General features: G+C 40.1%; 1 protein-coding gene across 6 annotated transcripts in view; it reads right to left on the minus strand.

Moving 5' to 3' along the window:
• The window catches only part of Rbm6 (RNA binding motif protein 6), a 97,288-nt gene that overhangs the window by 7,720 nt on the left and 72,534 nt on the right, over nucleotides 1-17,034 (minus strand). For all 6 annotated transcript variants that reach the window (XM_021206598.1, XM_021206600.1, XM_029542888.1 and 3 more), the window contains 11 exons: nucleotides 14,561-14,621; nucleotides 11,276-11,542; nucleotides 10,773-10,933; nucleotides 9,498-9,595; nucleotides 8,473-8,515; nucleotides 8,252-8,333; nucleotides 7,900-7,985; nucleotides 7,240-7,386; nucleotides 4,280-4,375; nucleotides 3,299-3,565; nucleotides 880-954 (listed from right to left, as the gene is read on the minus strand). In XM_021206598.1, the coding sequence (XP_021062257.1) occupies nucleotides 880-954; nucleotides 3,299-3,565; nucleotides 4,280-4,375; nucleotides 7,240-7,386; nucleotides 7,900-7,985; nucleotides 8,252-8,333; nucleotides 8,473-8,515; nucleotides 9,498-9,595; nucleotides 10,773-10,933; nucleotides 11,276-11,542; nucleotides 14,561-14,621 (1,383 nt within the window). The remainder of the gene's footprint in view (nucleotides 1-879; nucleotides 955-3,298; nucleotides 3,566-4,279; nucleotides 4,376-7,239; nucleotides 7,387-7,899; nucleotides 7,986-8,251; nucleotides 8,334-8,472; nucleotides 8,516-9,497; nucleotides 9,596-10,772; nucleotides 10,934-11,275; nucleotides 11,543-14,560; nucleotides 14,622-17,034) is intronic.

Here is a 17,034-nt window from a genome sequence, read left to right on the forward strand (position 1 = left end):
AAAAAAAAGTAAAAGAAAGTAAAAGACCAAAATATACAGATAGAGAGATGAGAGAGAGTGAGAGAGAGAGAGAGAGAGAGAGAGAGAGAGAGAGAGAGAGAGAGAGAGATTGCACATAAGAGAATGAGAAAAGAAAAACCTTGCCTGAGGCTAGTGGGCTCTGCAGTAGCAGTGGGCGCCTAACCTCAGGTTAGATAGCTAGTCTATTTGGTTTTACACTAAGCTTCTTCCTCCAACTTAGCTTTTAAAATAGTGAAAGATGTTATTTTCAGTAGTCCTACTCAACAATCTTTCACTTTCTCAAGGAGGCTAGAAAGATGGCTCAGAGGTGAAGAGCACTGACTGCTCTTCCAAGTCCTGAGTTCAATTCCCAGCAACCACATGGTAGCTCACAACCATCTATATTGGGATCTGATGCACTCTTGTGGCATGCAAGTATACATGTAGTTAGAGAACTCATACAAACAATTAAATCTCTAGACCTGTATTTAAGAAAAACAAACTAAAGGGAATAAGAGTGCTATTTATCTCACACACCCGGAGAGCAAAACATAACCTTAAAAAACAAACAAACAAACAAACAAACAAGAATTTACTAAGGTATATATAAACAATAAACATATATATTTTTTCGGCTTCTACTGTGGTTTTATCTTATATACTTTTAGATAATTAGTTAATTATTATCCTCTCATATATTATGCCTGGACTGGAGTTTCAGCTCTCTCCTCTTTTCTCAGTCCCTCCCACCACCTATTATGTTTAGGGATCCCTTCCCTTTTCTGTCTTTTTGTAAGGAGGAATCAGTACAATGTACAAAGTATATACCATGGGGCAAAAAGATCTGGGCAAAGTGAGTAACTGTTCACCAAAGCTCACCTCACGCTCTCTCCTCTCCAGATAGGCTAGCTCTTGCTCTGACTGCTTTATCTTCCGGTGAATTTCCAGGTTTTGCTGAGAAAAGAAATTTTATGAGTACAGGTCTAGGAAAACAACAAAACGTGCTGAGAAATGCTTCTAGACCTTTCCTAGAGGCTTTAGGACTAACTTTTATTCTGACTGGCTCTCTTAAGTGACTAATATACCCTGCAACAAACAACCTCTAACTGGTTCTGCCTAAGTTTCATCAATAAGCAAACTATATTCTAATTGATACACAATCACATGGTAAACCACATAAGAGAATTTCACTCTAATTTGTGTTTTAAAATGTATGAGTATGAATCATCCAGGATTGAAGTTCCAGATGTTTCTGATCCTCCATGTGGGTGCTGGTAGAAACCTGGGTTGCCTTGGTTATGGTGTTTCTTTACAGCAATAGAACACTGACTAAGACAACCACTGATCTATCTCTAGCCCATGGTTTATCTTCTGATTTAAGGTAAAAATAATGGGAAAGGGGTCTGGGCAAGCCAAAGAAGAAAAATTACATGCCCCACTCTGCCTACCACTTTCCCAGACAAACCCTAGACACTCTTTCACAGACCTAGAGGAATATGAAAAAGAAACACCAAGATTTTAAAAGAACAAAAACTGTTCTGAGAGTCCCTCATTCCTTGACCATGGTCTAAACTCCACAAATCTTCAGGCATGTACATGAAACCCCAGGAGCCCAAGACAGTTCATGTACAGTCCAGTAGTCCTTGTTCTGGACAATGTCCCGGAACTGAGAAGTGCTCCAGTGTGTGGTCCTAAGGCAGGTTCAGCTCATGGATTTACCACATCTTTGGCTCCTTCTTCTAACAAACTACTTTTTAATCTCTTTTCTTATTTATTAGCAATTTTGCAGGTGCTGAAATAAATTCATGACTCAGAATCTCACTTAGGAGGTTGCCTATTCCAAGATTCATCAGGAGGAATTTCTTAGAATCCTAGAAGTTTTACAAAATCTCCAAGGTGGTGGCTGGGACAAGCAATGTATTTAGGTACAAAAACAGCATTTTTCAGGTTTTGGCAAAGAAAGACTTTTAGTTCTATACTGAGAAGTTCAAACTAGTCTCTTTAAATATGCTGCAAAATCTGCTAAGAAGAACTATGAAAGAAATTACTCTGAGAATATGAGCCCATCTAAAGGCTTTATTTCTTTATAATTTTGCTTGCTGGTAAGACTATAGGGGAGAATCAATATATATCAAAATAATGCTCTCAAGTAGCTCCTGTTGTATCCTATGTATCTTTACAACTTAAAGCAACAATCACTGCATGAAGAGACAGGGCCTAGCATACCTATGGAGTAACAACATGTTATCATACCAGGACAGAACCAGGTGAGGCTGACCAGTATCTAAGACGATTGGGAACTTATCTGAATCTCAACTGTTAGTTAATGGTAAGTTATCTATCTACAAGTCCTTTTCTCCCTACACATCTTGTGTATCTGGTTTGATAGTCATACTGCTTGTATTGGGTCTGAATACTAAAGTTCTAAGATGGGAGCAGGTACAAATTTTAAAAATTAATCATATGTATGAATGTTTTACCTGTATGCATATATGCACATCATGTGCATGCAGTAACCATAGAGTCCAAAAACGGGTGGAGGCCAGAAGAGGGCATTGGAACTGGACTTATAGTCTTGTGTGGTCACTGTGTAGGTATTAGGAACTGCACTCAAGTCTTCTGGAAGAGGAGCAAGTACTCTTAACTGCCTCGCTCTCTAAGGCCAAGCAAAAACCTCTTAATTCATAGCAGCTCTTGAATTAAAAACAGAAGAGTAGTAGGACTGGGAGCTGTCCCTGATTCTTCTGCATGCCTTTGGGACTCCTTTCCTCCTCCTGGTTGCCTCATGCAGCCTTGCTGTGAGAATATGTGCCTGGCTTTCTAGTAGCTTGTTATGCTGTATTTGGTTGATGTCCCTGGAAGGCCTGATCTTTTCTGAGGGGAGGAGAAAGGGTGGAGGGTGGATCTGGAGGAAAGAGGAGGTACATGGTGGAATGATACTGGGCGGAGTGGAGGGAAGGGAAACTGCAGATGGGAGGCAATATATGAGAGAATAAATGAAAAACAAGACAAAACAGAACAAAATAAATAAAAAACAATATAAGCGTGACCTAGCAATTTGGCTCAGTGGATAAAGGGGCTTGTTATGCAAGCCTGGGTGATCTGATCCACATAACCCATGTAAAGATGGATAGAGAACTGACATGACCATATAGCCCTCTGAATTCCATATGTGCTGACACATATGGGCACACACACATCATGTACACACACACTCAATTTCAGATGATTAAAACCAAAAGAGGTTTAAGCATCTTAATTTACAGCAATGATAAGAGTCAAAAATGTCCTGAAATACCTTGTGCAGGTCTGAGAGTTGTTGGTGTTTGGTAAGAACTTCTTTATTGGGAAACTGCCTTCTGCAGAGCAGACAAGCCAGTTTATTCCAGTCAGTGAGTTTGTCATCTTCATTCTCTTTCTTGGTCATCTCCTCACGAGGCTGAGGCTGAGGCTGTGCTACGCGAGGCTGCACAGGAGGGGCCTGTTCCTCTTCTTCCTCTTCCTCATAGTCACTGTCTCCTCCATATTCACCCAGGAGACCAATCAATGGATTTACCACCTTAGGCTAGAGAAAAAAGGCTAGGGCTTAGCATTAAAATTTAACTTCTATTTTGGGGACGTTTTGATAAGGCTATCTTCTTTCTTTGTTCTAACTGATTAGGTTTGGAACATGTCCACTATCCATATGGTCCACCTCCCAAATCAAAGTGACACAGCTTAGTTTGACTTTGTGAAGGCCAGGAAAACATGGTTTAGAAAAGAATGGACAAGAACAAGACCATAACTTAAACAGAAACAGCAGGACAGTGGGATGGCTCAGCACATGAAAGTGTTGGCTGTATAAGCCTGGTCTCCTGAGGTCAGTCAATCCTAAAACCCATATAAAGGTAAAAGGAGAGAACTGATTCCATAAAGTTCGTATTAAACTCTGTGCATGTGTGCAAGCACACTTAAATAGAAAAACACACACACACACACACACACAAAGAGGAGACAATAATACCTGGTGTGATGAAAATAAAGCAAGGTAAAAAAAAAAAATTGTTGGATAACAGCCTGTGATTAGTTAATAACACCCTATTAGCATGTAACAATTTTTTCCCTACTATTTACACTCAAGAGGAAACTTTTTGTTTTGTTTTGTTTTGTCGAGACAGTGTTTCTCTGTAACTCAAGAGGAATCTTAACTTGAGATACATAGAGTCAAAAAACCAAAACCAGACAGAGGCTTTGGGGCTCCTCCCCCCACCCCAGCCCATAATATTAGAATCAGCCTTACTGGAGGAGGACTCTCTTCCTTTTTCACAGTAGGAGGTAGAGGCTTCTTAAACACATCTTCTAGGGGAGGCTTCCCCTCACTGGTACTTTCTTGAAACTGACCAAAGACAAAGGTAATTTTTATATAATAATCACCAATAAAAACTGGATTAAGGAGTTAGTACTGATAAAATCAGTTTGGTTTTCCAAGTCTTCAAACATCTGCAACATGTTAGTGATTTTGAAAGAATCTTTAAAAGTGTAACATTTGGGCCTGGAGTACATCAGAGTAGAACTCTTAGCATGTGAAAAGACCTCCACCAACAAACACCTACCCAATTGTGTGTTTACAACATTTTAGGTACCAGATGTGGCATTAATACATAACATTCTTTTCTTTGGTCTTTACTTACAACCCTTCTAGATTCTAGCAGGCATTACCATTACTACTTAAAAAAGATTAAGAATATGTTAGAGGCAGAGACAGAATCTAAACAAAGACAGCATGATTTGAATTTTTTTTGATATTCAGAATCATGTAGGAGGTTCAAATAGTAACATGGCTATTGACAGCTTGACATCGCAATACTCAAAAAACAAAACCAAAAAACTAAAAAAAAAAACCTTCCCCACTTCAAGTAACTCAGCAGCTTCCTCCAGAGAGAAAATGACAATATTCTACCCTCAAGAGCAACCAGTGGCTCTTTTAACTTTTTTTCTGTATTTTTCAAACAAATGGCAAAAAAGTTACACATTGAACTTCAAAGAAATTCCCTCATTTTTTAAAAATACATAACTGATATGAAATGACCCAGATGTGGTGGCTTATGCCTTTAATCTCAGCAATGAAAGGCAGGTAGATCCCTGCGTCTGAGCTGCAGGATAGCCAGGACTACACAGAGAGACTGTCTTGAGGGAAAGGGTGCTGATATGAGGTAAAACCAATATAATTTTTCATAAAATAATTAGACAAGATGTGAACATACTTACCATTTTTTAATTCTGAAATTTTATCCTAAGAAAGAAGCTATTTCTGTTACAATTACACCAAGAGAAGTGTCCATACAGAACCACACACTAAAAGGACAAGGCATAAAAATGAAAGGTAGAGGCTGACAGGACAGCTCAGCTAGTGACCTGAGTTCAGTGCCGTCCATATAACGGGAAGGAGAACACCAACTCTACAAAGTGTGTCCCAATGGCCACACACATACGTGCCACGGGATGTGTATCCACGGCTGTGGGCCCCCCAATAATAAACAGACAAACAAAAGCCCAGCCGGGCTCGTAGTACTGGCATACACTGCTCATCTCCATAGAGGACTGTTTATCTTCTTCTACCATCTGAGTCCTCAGGATCAAATTCAGGTCATCAGGCTACATAGCAAGTACTTTTACCCATCAAGCAATCCTGCCAGTCCTTATTTTGGTTTTTAATTTTTAAAATAAGGCTGTGCATGCTCTGGAGCGTTTGTTAATCCCCCTGCCCCAGTCTTCTGAGTGTTGGGATCACAGGGATGTGCCACTATGCCTAGTCTGAGGTTTTTTTCCATTTGTAAAAGGAAGAGAGCTACCATATGGGGGAAGGGTAAGTGGGCTACTACACCACGAAATCAGTTTAATGAAGGCCAGACTCTCTAGTGCACCGCTAAACTTGGTCTATTTTTTTTGTTGTTGTTGTTAAAGATTTGTTTTTATTTTATGTGTTTAAATGTTTTGCCTATATATCTTTGTGAATATGCTACTCTGTGTGAGCTCCTACATACACCATGTGCGTGCCTGGTACCTTCAGAGACTAGAAGAGGGTACTGGATTCCCAGAACTGGAGCCATAGAAGATTATAAGCTGACTTTTATATATTAGGAACGGAACCCAGGCCCAGCCATCTCTCCAGGGTCTTACAGTATTTTTTTTCTCATTTTTTATTGGTTATTTATTTATTTATTTATTTATTCATTCATTTTAAAAGATTTACTTATTACTATATGTAATTACACTGTGGCTGTTTTCAGACATACCAGAAGAGGGCATCAGATCTCATTATGGAACATTGTGAGCCACCATGAGGTTGCTGGGATTTGAACTCAGGACCTTTGGAAAAGCAGTCAGTGCTCTTAACTGCTAAGCCATATCTCCAGCCCCAGTTAATTTATTTATTTACATTTCAAATGTTATCCCGCCTTCCCGGTTTCCCCTCCACAAACTCCCTATCCCATCCTCCCTCCCACTTATAGTATTTTAAAAAACTGTTTTTTTAGTATGTATGGATATTTTAATTATATGTATGTCTATGTACCACGTGCTTGCCTGGTACACAGGGAGATCAGAAAGGGAGTTCTATCCCCTAGAACTGGAGTTACAGGCAGTTGTGAGCTACCATGTGGGTTTTGAGAATAGAACCTGGGTTCTCTGGAAGAGCAGTCAATGCTCTTAACCATTGTTCTATCTCTCCAGATGTCCATTCCTCATTATGTTGTTGTTTATAGAAGGTGATTTATCATTATATATATATAATTTATATAGTTTATAAATTATATATATGCATGTGTTTATACTTGGCTTTCTTTTTGGGACAGGGTTTCTCTGTGTAGCCCTGGCTGTCCTGGAACCTGCTCTGCAGACCAGGCTGGTTTCAAATTCTAACATCCACCAGCCTCTGCCTCTGCCTCTGCATGGTGGGAATAAAAGTGTGCACAACCACTGCCCCCTGCACCCAATGTTTTGCTTGCATTTATGTCAGTGCATACACTAAGAAATGATTTAGATCCCCTGGAGCTGACTGGGCCCCATGTGGGTGCTGAATATCAAACCTGGGTCCTCTATGAGAACAAGAGTTCTTTACTGCTGAGCTCTATCTCCAGCTCTTCCTAGAGAATGTTTACAGTGACTTTACACCTTAAACCCAGACCTTCTCTGCTCACAGTGGCCATGTTTTCCATGTAACTGTGTGATAAAGAGTACAGATTTAATGAGCTGCCTTACCTTTGTCACTCCTCTGTCTTTTTTCTCCTTGCCCTCTCTCTTAGACGTTTCCTTCTTGCTATTTGACTTTCCTTGACTGGTAGATTTCTTTTCCTTGATTTCTTCTTCATCAGGTGACTCAGGGTCCTGAGGCACATAGACTTCTTGCTGTGATACAGTATGAAAGAAGTAAGTCTACAGAATGCTTATTTTTTAAGAATTTCAGGCTGGGCGTGGGTGGTGCATGCCCAAATCCCAGCTCTCAGGAGGCAGAGGCAGGTGGATTTCTGAGTTCCAGGCCAGCCTGGTCTACAGAGTGAGTTCAAGGACAGCCAGGGCTATACAGAGAAACCTTGTCTGGAAAAACCATAAAAATATACTTCCCTTCATGGCAGCAGAAGAACCCATATCAATCTAAGAACCCATTGCAGGAGCGAGTGAGTATACACGGAGACCACCACTGATGTTCCCAGAACGGTGCTGTTCTTACCTGTAATGCCACAGGGCACTGACTTTCCATATAGGAAACAGTTCAGATTCCATAAAGTTTCCACTTTTCAAGCAATGAGCATCCAGAGAATCCAGAGAAGAAAATACTCAAAGTAACACATTATGGGTGCTATCCTCAACAGACTACTGACAGAGCAAATAAAGGAAAAAACAAAAAAAAACAAAACTAACCTGGGTGTTGGGATCATAGTATGTTCCTGCCAAGGGGTCATAATAGTAGCCAGTAGCAGAATCATATATGTAGCAGTCAGATGATGCTACATGGAATAAAATCAGATCCAGCATTAGTTCCTGTCAAATAAAATTGTTACTGGGGGGCTTACTAAGAATAAATAATTACAGTGGCCAATTCAAATAGGTAAAGAGCCTATACGAGATATACTCTCATTGATAAGTTAACAATTTCTTTGCTACTTTTGTGACCACATAGATTTTAAGTAATGACTAGTAAGTCAGGGAGAATTAAAAAACAAACAAACAAACAAAAAAAAAAACACCAAGAAAAACAAAACAAGTTACTTACACTGTTGCCCTTGTCGATTTGTATCTGAGGACCAGTCTGAATTTCTGCTTCCTCCTCTCCTATCTCGGAAATATTTTTTACCCTATTAGAGAAACCAATACTAGAATTATGAAAGTGTACACAGTCACTATCCTTAATGGTCACCAACTACAGGACCTTCTGTCATCCTTTTAGTTGCCTGAATATTTTAAAATGACATTCATCATGTGTTAAAAGCCTACCTGATAGTAATGCATGTGGTCAGAATGGTCCCCAGAATCATTTCTGCAATACAAAATATGAAATATCAAAAGCCTGTTTACCAAAGGCTACCTAGGGAATGCCTAATCATACAGATTCACTGAAATTCTTCCTCATTGTGCACAAAAATGAGCCAACCTAGACAGCAAGCAGGTTAACGGATCCAGATACTTGACTGAAACAGTGGGATTCCTGCAAAGCAACTTATTGGAGCAAAACAATCAACAAAGTAGAGGTGCTAAGTCAAAGCACCTCTATAAACTCATCACTCTGATGAGTTATGTCCCAGTGGTCAAGATGAGGAAAGAAGAGTAGCTGAATTAGACATTGCAGGATGACTGAGGCTAGGACAATGGGAAGACGACACCCACTTACTCAGGATAGTAACATATGAAGATCTACTGAGAAGCTTTTTCCCTGCAGATTTAAACACACTGACCAGGTGTCCAAGCCTCTGGTTGTACCCTTTGCCTTCTGAAGACTGAGGCTACTCTGGGTCACACAGTGAGTTCCAGGCCAGTATGGGATATAACGTGAGATTCTGCTTCAAAAAATATATATAACAAAGCACTCATAAACCCCAAACTCTACCAACTTTTCTGACCCATAAAGATAGCAGGCAGTCAAAGCCTAAAGCATCCAGGAATACTTTATTTATTTATCTATGTATTTATGTATGTATGCATGCATTTAGAGACAGGGTCTTGCAATGGACAATTAGCTGGCCTGGAGTTTGCTATGAGATTTAGGCTGGCACTGTACTCAGACAGATTCACCTGCCTCTGCCTCCTGAGTGCTGGGATTAAAGGCTTGCAACATCATGTCCAGGTTGGCATACTATTTAAAAATAAAAACAATTCTATAATTAGAATAGAGCACACTACAGAAAAAGAAAATGTATAAGTATGTACCTGAGACGACTCGTTCTGGGAAGTCACAATGCCCTACTATCTGTCTCTTATGCAGGAGGAATAAGTTCTTCCCTAAAACTGGAATGAAGCCTTACCTTCGTTTTCCAGTGGCCAGGTTTACAGCTACCATCTTCCCATCGATGCTAAATGGTGGATCAAGGTTCTGCAAAATCTTCACTACTCGAAGAGCTTCCTAAAGAACCAAAGACAATCTTGAACCCAAAGATAAAAGGGGCTACATCCTTAGAAAAAAAGTTAAATGTAATTTTTAACTTGTTAGAAGATAAAATTACTAGGTATAATGCTTTGGATTTTTTGGGGGGTGGGGGTGGGGGTGGGGAGGAGACAGGGTTTCTCTGTATAACCCTGCCTGTCCTGGAACTCACTCTGTAGACCTCGGATTCAGAAATCTGCCTGCCTCTGCCTCCCAAGTGCCCGGATTAAAGGCATGCACCACCACTGCCTGGCAGTAACAATTTTTTAAAAACATTATTTGATGTGGCCAGGTGTAGTGGCATATGACTTTAAACCCAGCAATAGAGAGGCAGGGGCAGGTGGATCTTTGTGAGTTTGAGGCCAGCCTACTCTACAGGTTGAGTTCCAGGATAGCCAGAGTTACATAGTCTTGTCTTGAAAAAGTGCACACGTACCACAAGACTGTATTAAAGCCAGGCATGGTGGCACATGCCTTTAATTTCCATGCTCAGGAGGAAGAGGCAGACGGATCTCTGTGAGTTCGAGGCCAGTCTGGTTTACAGAGTGAGTTCCTGGACAGCCAGGGCTACATAGAGAGACCCTATCTCAAAAACAAACAAACAAACAATCTATTATATACTTTCCAGAAAAGAAGAAATGTCCTATTACTATCTAATATAAAACCAACTGTGACTAGAAAAAAATTAATTAAGAAAAATTTAGAAAACACACTAAAATTAAAATGTGTAAGAGTTTGGTGCTTAGCTTTGTTCTTAAGTCCATATGGAGTTCTGACTTTTTCAAGACAGGGTTTCTCTGAGTAGTCCTGGCTGTCCTGGAACTCAACTCTGTAGACCAGGCTGACCTCAAACTCAGAAATCTGCCTGCCTCTGCCTCCAAAGTGCTGGGATCAAAGGCATGTGCCACCAATGCCCTCAATGAACAGTAGTCCCAAAGGAAAGAATTCACTACTGATTCTTCTCAACCTCCCTCTCCCTTTATAAATTGTGACGGGGGCTCACTTTATAGCAGAGGCTACACTTAAACTTGTCATCTATATGCTTCAGCTTCTAGGATGCTAGGTCTCTAGGCATGCACCCCCATGCCCTGCTTCCCCAAACATTACTAGGGGGTTCTTCAGTCATCAGTGCTCATTTTAAACTAGGAATACTCACTGCATGGGAGTCAAGGTCTATAAAACCATAAGTGTGACCCATGGGGCCAGTCCTGTTCTTGATGATGCGGACATTGGCAGTAGTGAGATGCACGTAGGGCTCCAGCACTTCGACTATCACTTCGGGTGGAGTGGAACGATAGATACGTTTTAGCATGATTGCTGTATGAAGCAAGCACAGACAGAGAGATATTAAAGAAAGACATAAACTACGAAGCTCCAAGAACTTAATGGCCATTTTTTAGTCTACATACTACTTTATTCTACTAATTATTTTTCAAAAAGAAATACTTCCCACTTTTCTTTTTATTAACAACACTTAAAACCAAAAATCACATCTTACTGCATTAAAAAAAAAAAAAAAAAGCAATTTGCTATGTAGAAGATACGAATCCCTCTGACTAGGAAAGCTAGGTGAAGGCAACGCCTTCTAAGCTGGGCACAGCAGCTGCATAGAGGCCACTTGTGCTTCCAACCTGTCACATAATTTGACAAATTACTCACTTTTACTCTCTCCATCCTGGCGTGTCTCTCCAGACCATGACTCCTTTTCCCGGTCTCTTCGGAAAGTAAGCCCTTCCCTTCGAGAGTGAGGGAAGTATCTTTCTGTATCTCTCTTCTGATGTCCTAATCTTGACTCTTGGCCTTCCTCCCGTTTCCTGAGTTCATGCTCCTTATCAGCAGGTCGTGGCTGGTTGGGCTGCTTTTCGGAAGGTACTGGTATGGATGTTTTCTGAGGCTGAGGATAGGATACTAGTTCTTGCTTGACTTCTGTCAGTAGGGGTATTTAAATAGAAAATATGTAAGACTTCATGAAACTAACAAATGCCTTTAATACCATCTCAGAAATACCTACAAAAATTTTCTGATGGATCTTGAGGTCATTAAAAAAAATTAAAAAGGGTTTAGAGAGATGGCTAAGTGGTTAACAGTATTTACTGCTCTAGCAGAGAAGTTGGTTCAGTTCTGAATATCACGTCAGTGAATCTGTAATTCCAGTTCCTGGGAATCCTATTCCTTTTTCTAACATTTGTGCATACCAAACATTCAAGTGGTACACATACATACCTGTAGGCAAATATACACACAAATTAAAAAAAAAAATTCATGGGTCTGGAGAGATTGCCTGGCAGTAAAGAGTGTTTGCCACTCTTCCTATGAGACCAGGCAGCTAATATTTGTCTCTTTGACCTCTCTAGCCCCTATACAAAGGTGGTTTACACTCACACAGACACATAAAAATAAATTTTAAAACAAAACACCTAATCCTAATCGGAAGCTGAAGGAATGGCTCAGAAGAAGAGCAGTCTTATATAAATAAAATAAATTTAAAAACAACAAGGGCTGGAGAGATGGCTCAGAGCACTGACTACTCTTCCAGAGGTCCTGAGTTCAATTCCCAGCAACCACAGGTGACTCACAACCATCTATAATGGGATCTGATGCCGTCTTCTGGCACGTCTGAAGTCAGTGACAGTGTACTCACAAATAAAAATAAATCTTTAAAAACAACTTAAGCCCAGCATGATGACCCATGCCTTTAATCTGAGAGTTCAGGAAGCAGCAGCCGGCAGATCTCTGTAAGTCTGAAGTGAGGACAGCCAGGGCTATTATACAGAGAAATCCTATCTCAAAAAACCAACCAACCAACCAACAAAAGGCAAGGGCCTAAAGAGATGGCTCTGTGGTTAGGAAATCTAGCTGCTCTTCCTGAAAACCTGGGTTCGGTTCCCAGAATCCACTTGATAGTGGGTTCACAACCACCTATGACTCTAGTTACAGTTACAGTTCTTGGCTCTGTGGGCACCATATACACATAGGCCACAGACAGACATGCAGGCAAAACCCATACATACAAAATAAAAATCATCAAACAAACAAACAAAAACCAACAAAACTAATCACTTAAATGATTACACATATACAATAAATTCATCTTAATAACTGCTGGGCCTGATTATATTATCAACAATAGAAACATATGTAGGAACCAGCACTTGGGAAGCTTAGAATGATGATCATGAGTTTGAGGCTGGCTGGGGTTAGAGAATGAGAGCCTCAGAAAAGACAAACTAAATAGCTGGCTATGACAGCATACATTTGCAACAACACTGTAGTACTTGGGAAGTACAGGCAAGAGAACCAGAAATTCTTCAAGGTCCACACAGTGAGTTCAAGGCCAACTTGGGCTATATTAGATTGCCCAGAATCAAAATCAGTATTTGGGAGACAGAGGCAGTTAAGATCTTTGTGATTTCAAAGCCAGCATGGTCTACATAGCAATTCCAGGCCAACTAGGGCTACATAGTGAGAACCTACATAGTCTCGTACTAGGTCCTGTATTAGAGCCTCAGTATATAGGAGAGAAAAACAGGAAGGGGAAAAGAATAAAGGGTAAAGGGAAGAGAAAGAGAAGGAGAAACAATACAGGCACAAAATGAGCAAAGACATGTCACTAAGGACTTAGCGGCACACACCCAAAGGATACATCTGGAGGATTCTTCTGCTGTCACAATACAGCCCATGGCAGATTATTTGTTTACAAGTTTTTATGATTTATTTCTGTGATTTATTTTCTTCTCATAATTAAAGATAATTTATTCATTTGTTTAGTTAACACATATTGCTGTGTGTATGTCTAGAGTTGAATCCTAGGCAAATAGGCTACTAACCCTAAGCTGTACTCGAGGGAGAAAAAAAATAGGTAAAAAATCAGCAGAACAATAGTGGCACACACCTAATCCCAGGACTCAGGAGGGCAGCCGGATTTCCTAGTTCAGGGCTGACCTATAGAGCAAGTTCTAGAACAACCAGGGTTACATAGTGAGACCCTCAAAAAATAAAGCAAACAAAAAATTATCATCATCATTTTTTAAGACACAGTTTTACTACGTAGAACAGGCTGGCCTCTAACTCAAGAAAAGATAAACCTACCTCTGCTTTATGAGTACAGCAATTAAACATGCACAAACATGCCTATTCCCCTCCAAATTTTTAAATCAGTGTGTTCGTATGAGACTTGGGTGTAACTACCACAGTGGACACGTTGAAGTCAGAAACAACTGTCAGGAGTCTGTTCTCTCTTCCTACCTTGTTGAGCCAAGGTCTCTCTTGTTTTGTTGACACTGAGTTATACTTTAGGAAGCTGGTCAGTCAGCTTCGCATCTCACTGCAGACCTTGGGCCAGTATTCAGATGTGTGTTACAGTTTCTGGCTTTTTAACATGGGTTCTGGGAACTGAAATCACACTTTTCCTCACTGAGCCATCTTGCCAGAGCTGAACTATATTTTTTAAAGCTTCATAGATTTGTTTTTAGGGTGTCAATTCTTTTCTCTACTTCCCTCATCCTCTTAAAGCTTATACTATTTTTTTCCTAATCTTTAGTTTTCATTAACGATGCCTTTTAACTTTTGTTTTCTGACAACGCTCTTGCTATGTAGCACATACTGGCCTCAAACACTGCACTGTCCTGCCGTAATTTCTCAAGTACTAGGATTATAGGCTGGGTCAATTAAAAAAAATATTATTTTTATTTATGTATATGTATCTGTCTGAGTGTATCCACATGGATTTAAGTGCTCAGGGAGGCCAGAACACAACTTTGGACACTCTGGAGCAACATCTAAAGGATGCTGTGAGCTACCTTACGTGGGTTCTGAGATCGAAACTTAGGTCCTGAAAGAACTGTATATTTTCTTAACCACTGAGCCATCTCTCCAGGCTCTGAGATGTCTATTTTTAAAAATAAAATAAAAATAGAGTATTTATTCATTGCTTAAGACACTTACCGTCCTTTGGGCCCTTGCAGAATGAACAAGAAGACAGATGCCCACCAGTGCTAGCCTTACACTGCAGGGAAAAAAGAAAGACTTTAATGTGACCCAAACCATTTTTAGAAACAATAGTGAATATCTAACACAGGAATAAATGACAAAATATTTGAGGCTATCCTAGAATAGCATCGAAGTATTTGATAGCTCCATTTATTAACAACAGCAGACTGACCATGCTCCAATAGCAGGGTCAGCATCTTAACTTGGTAGGTAGGCATAGTTAGGTATTATAAAACTTACATATTTTAAGTATACAGCTTAATAATATTTAGTATGTGTGTAGTGTAACCACTGACATAATTTTATTTAAAATCACATTTATTACTCGCAAAGAAACTCTAGAAGTTATTTTTCACCCTTAACATCAGGGCCATTAAACTATCCAATATATGGTCATTTGCCTGGCATAACATCTACAGAGTGAGTTTCATGACAGTGTGAGGCTACACAGAAAAACCAAACCAAACCCAACCAACCAACCCAAAAACCCAAACAAACAAACAAACAAAAAAACCAAAACAAACGAAAAATCCCAACATCCATGGTCCTGACTTTAAGGATAAACAAAAATTTATACTAAAGTTAGAGAATTTAAAATAAATATATAAATATGAGAGAGACTTGTTTTTCTTTTGATTTTTTGAGACAGGGTTTCTTTGTGTAACCCTGGCTGTTCTGGCACTCGAGAGATCAGCCTGCCTCCTCCTCCTGAGTGCTAGGATTAAAGGTGTGTACCACTGCCCTCCCATCCTAGTGATAAATGGACTTTTTTTTTTTTTTTTTTTTTTGGTTTTTCCAGACAGGGTTTCTCTGTATAGCCCTAGCTTTCCTGAAACTCACTCTGTAGACCAGACTGGCCTCGAACTCAGAAATGCGCCTGCCTCTGCCTGCCTCTGCCTCCCTAGTGCTGAGATTAAAGGCGTGTGCCACCACGCCCGGGTGGATAAATGGACTTCTGATAAGACTTCAAAATGATTCAGTTGGTGAAAGTTTCTTCAAATGAAATGTTAAGAATTGAATATGCCATATGCCAAACACCAAAGTTGCACCCTTAACATCATACAACACAAGGTGAACTAACAGAGACTAATTATGTCTTTGTGGTATCATTCCTAGCACCATAATATAATTAAAACACTGCAATAGATCAAACACCTAAATATGCCAGGTGTAGTAACACATGCCTTTATTCCCAGTATTTGGGAGGCTGAGACAGATTGGACCATATAAGACCCCATCTTTTTCTGTTGTTGTTGGGTTTTGTTTTGTTTTTGAGACAGGGTCTTATTATGTAGCCCTGGCTGTCCTGGAACTTACTATGTAGACCAGGCAGGCCTCAAACTCACAGAGATCCACCTTCCTCTAATCCCCAAGTGCTGGGATTAAATGTGTAAAGTGTTACCACCCAGTGAGACTCAATAGCAGAAGACTTTAGCTTAAAGTCAAGTCTAATGTTTGCTCACCAGCAATCCCCAGCTCCATCTCTGGGGGGGTGAGTATTTGCACAATATTGTGAAGGTACTTAATGTGCCTCTGAACTCTGCAGGTTTTTTGTTGTTTGTTATGTTTTGTATTTCAGATAGGGTCAAGGTCCAGAATGTTCATGAATTTGTGATCTTCCTGCCTTAGTTTCCTGCTACAGTTTCATTTCTGTTGCTGTGACAATACCCAGACAAAAAGCAACAAGGGGAGAAAAAAAGTGTTTATTTTGCTTACAACTCCAAGTTACACTTCACCATTTCAAGAAAGTCAAGGCATAAGCTTAGGCAGCTAGTTACAATATATCCAGAGTCAAGAACAAAAAAAATAATAAATGCACCTTTGCTTGTTCCCCATCAGCTGGGGTTCTCTTCTCTTATACAGTTCAAGCCTCCCTGCCAGGTGGTGATGGTGCATGCCTTTAATCCCAGCACTCAAAGCAGGGAGATCTCTGAGTTTGAGGTTAGTTTGGTCTACAAGGCTAGGATCCAGGACAGCCAGGGCTATACAGAGAAACCCTGTCTCAAAAAATAACAACAAAAACACACCTTCCTGCCTAGGGAATGGTTTAGCCCACAATCCCCCATAGACATTTTCACAGGCTAACCTGATCTAGAAAATTCTTTATTAAGACTCTCTTCCCAGGGCTTGGAGAGAGGGTTGAGCAGTTGAGAACACTTGCTTTTACAGAGGACCCAGATTTGATTCAAAGCACCTACATGGCTCATAATTCTCTGTAACTCCAATTCCAGGGAATCCAATGCAATCTTCTGTCCTCCATGGACATCAAGCATACAAGTCATGTACAGACATATACACAAGCAAAACAACCATACACAAAAAAGTTAAAAAAAAAATTTAATAATGGAAGTTTAACCCAGGGTATCAACATGCTAGGTGAGTACTCTACTTCTGAGCTATATTCCCCCCCCCCCAGCCCTAACACACAT

The sequence above is a fragment of the Mus pahari genome, chromosome 10 (assembly GCF_900095145.1).
Source record: "Mus pahari chromosome 10, PAHARI_EIJ_v1.1, whole genome shotgun sequence".
Lineage (NCBI taxonomy): Eukaryota > Metazoa > Chordata > Mammalia > Rodentia > Muridae > Mus > Mus pahari.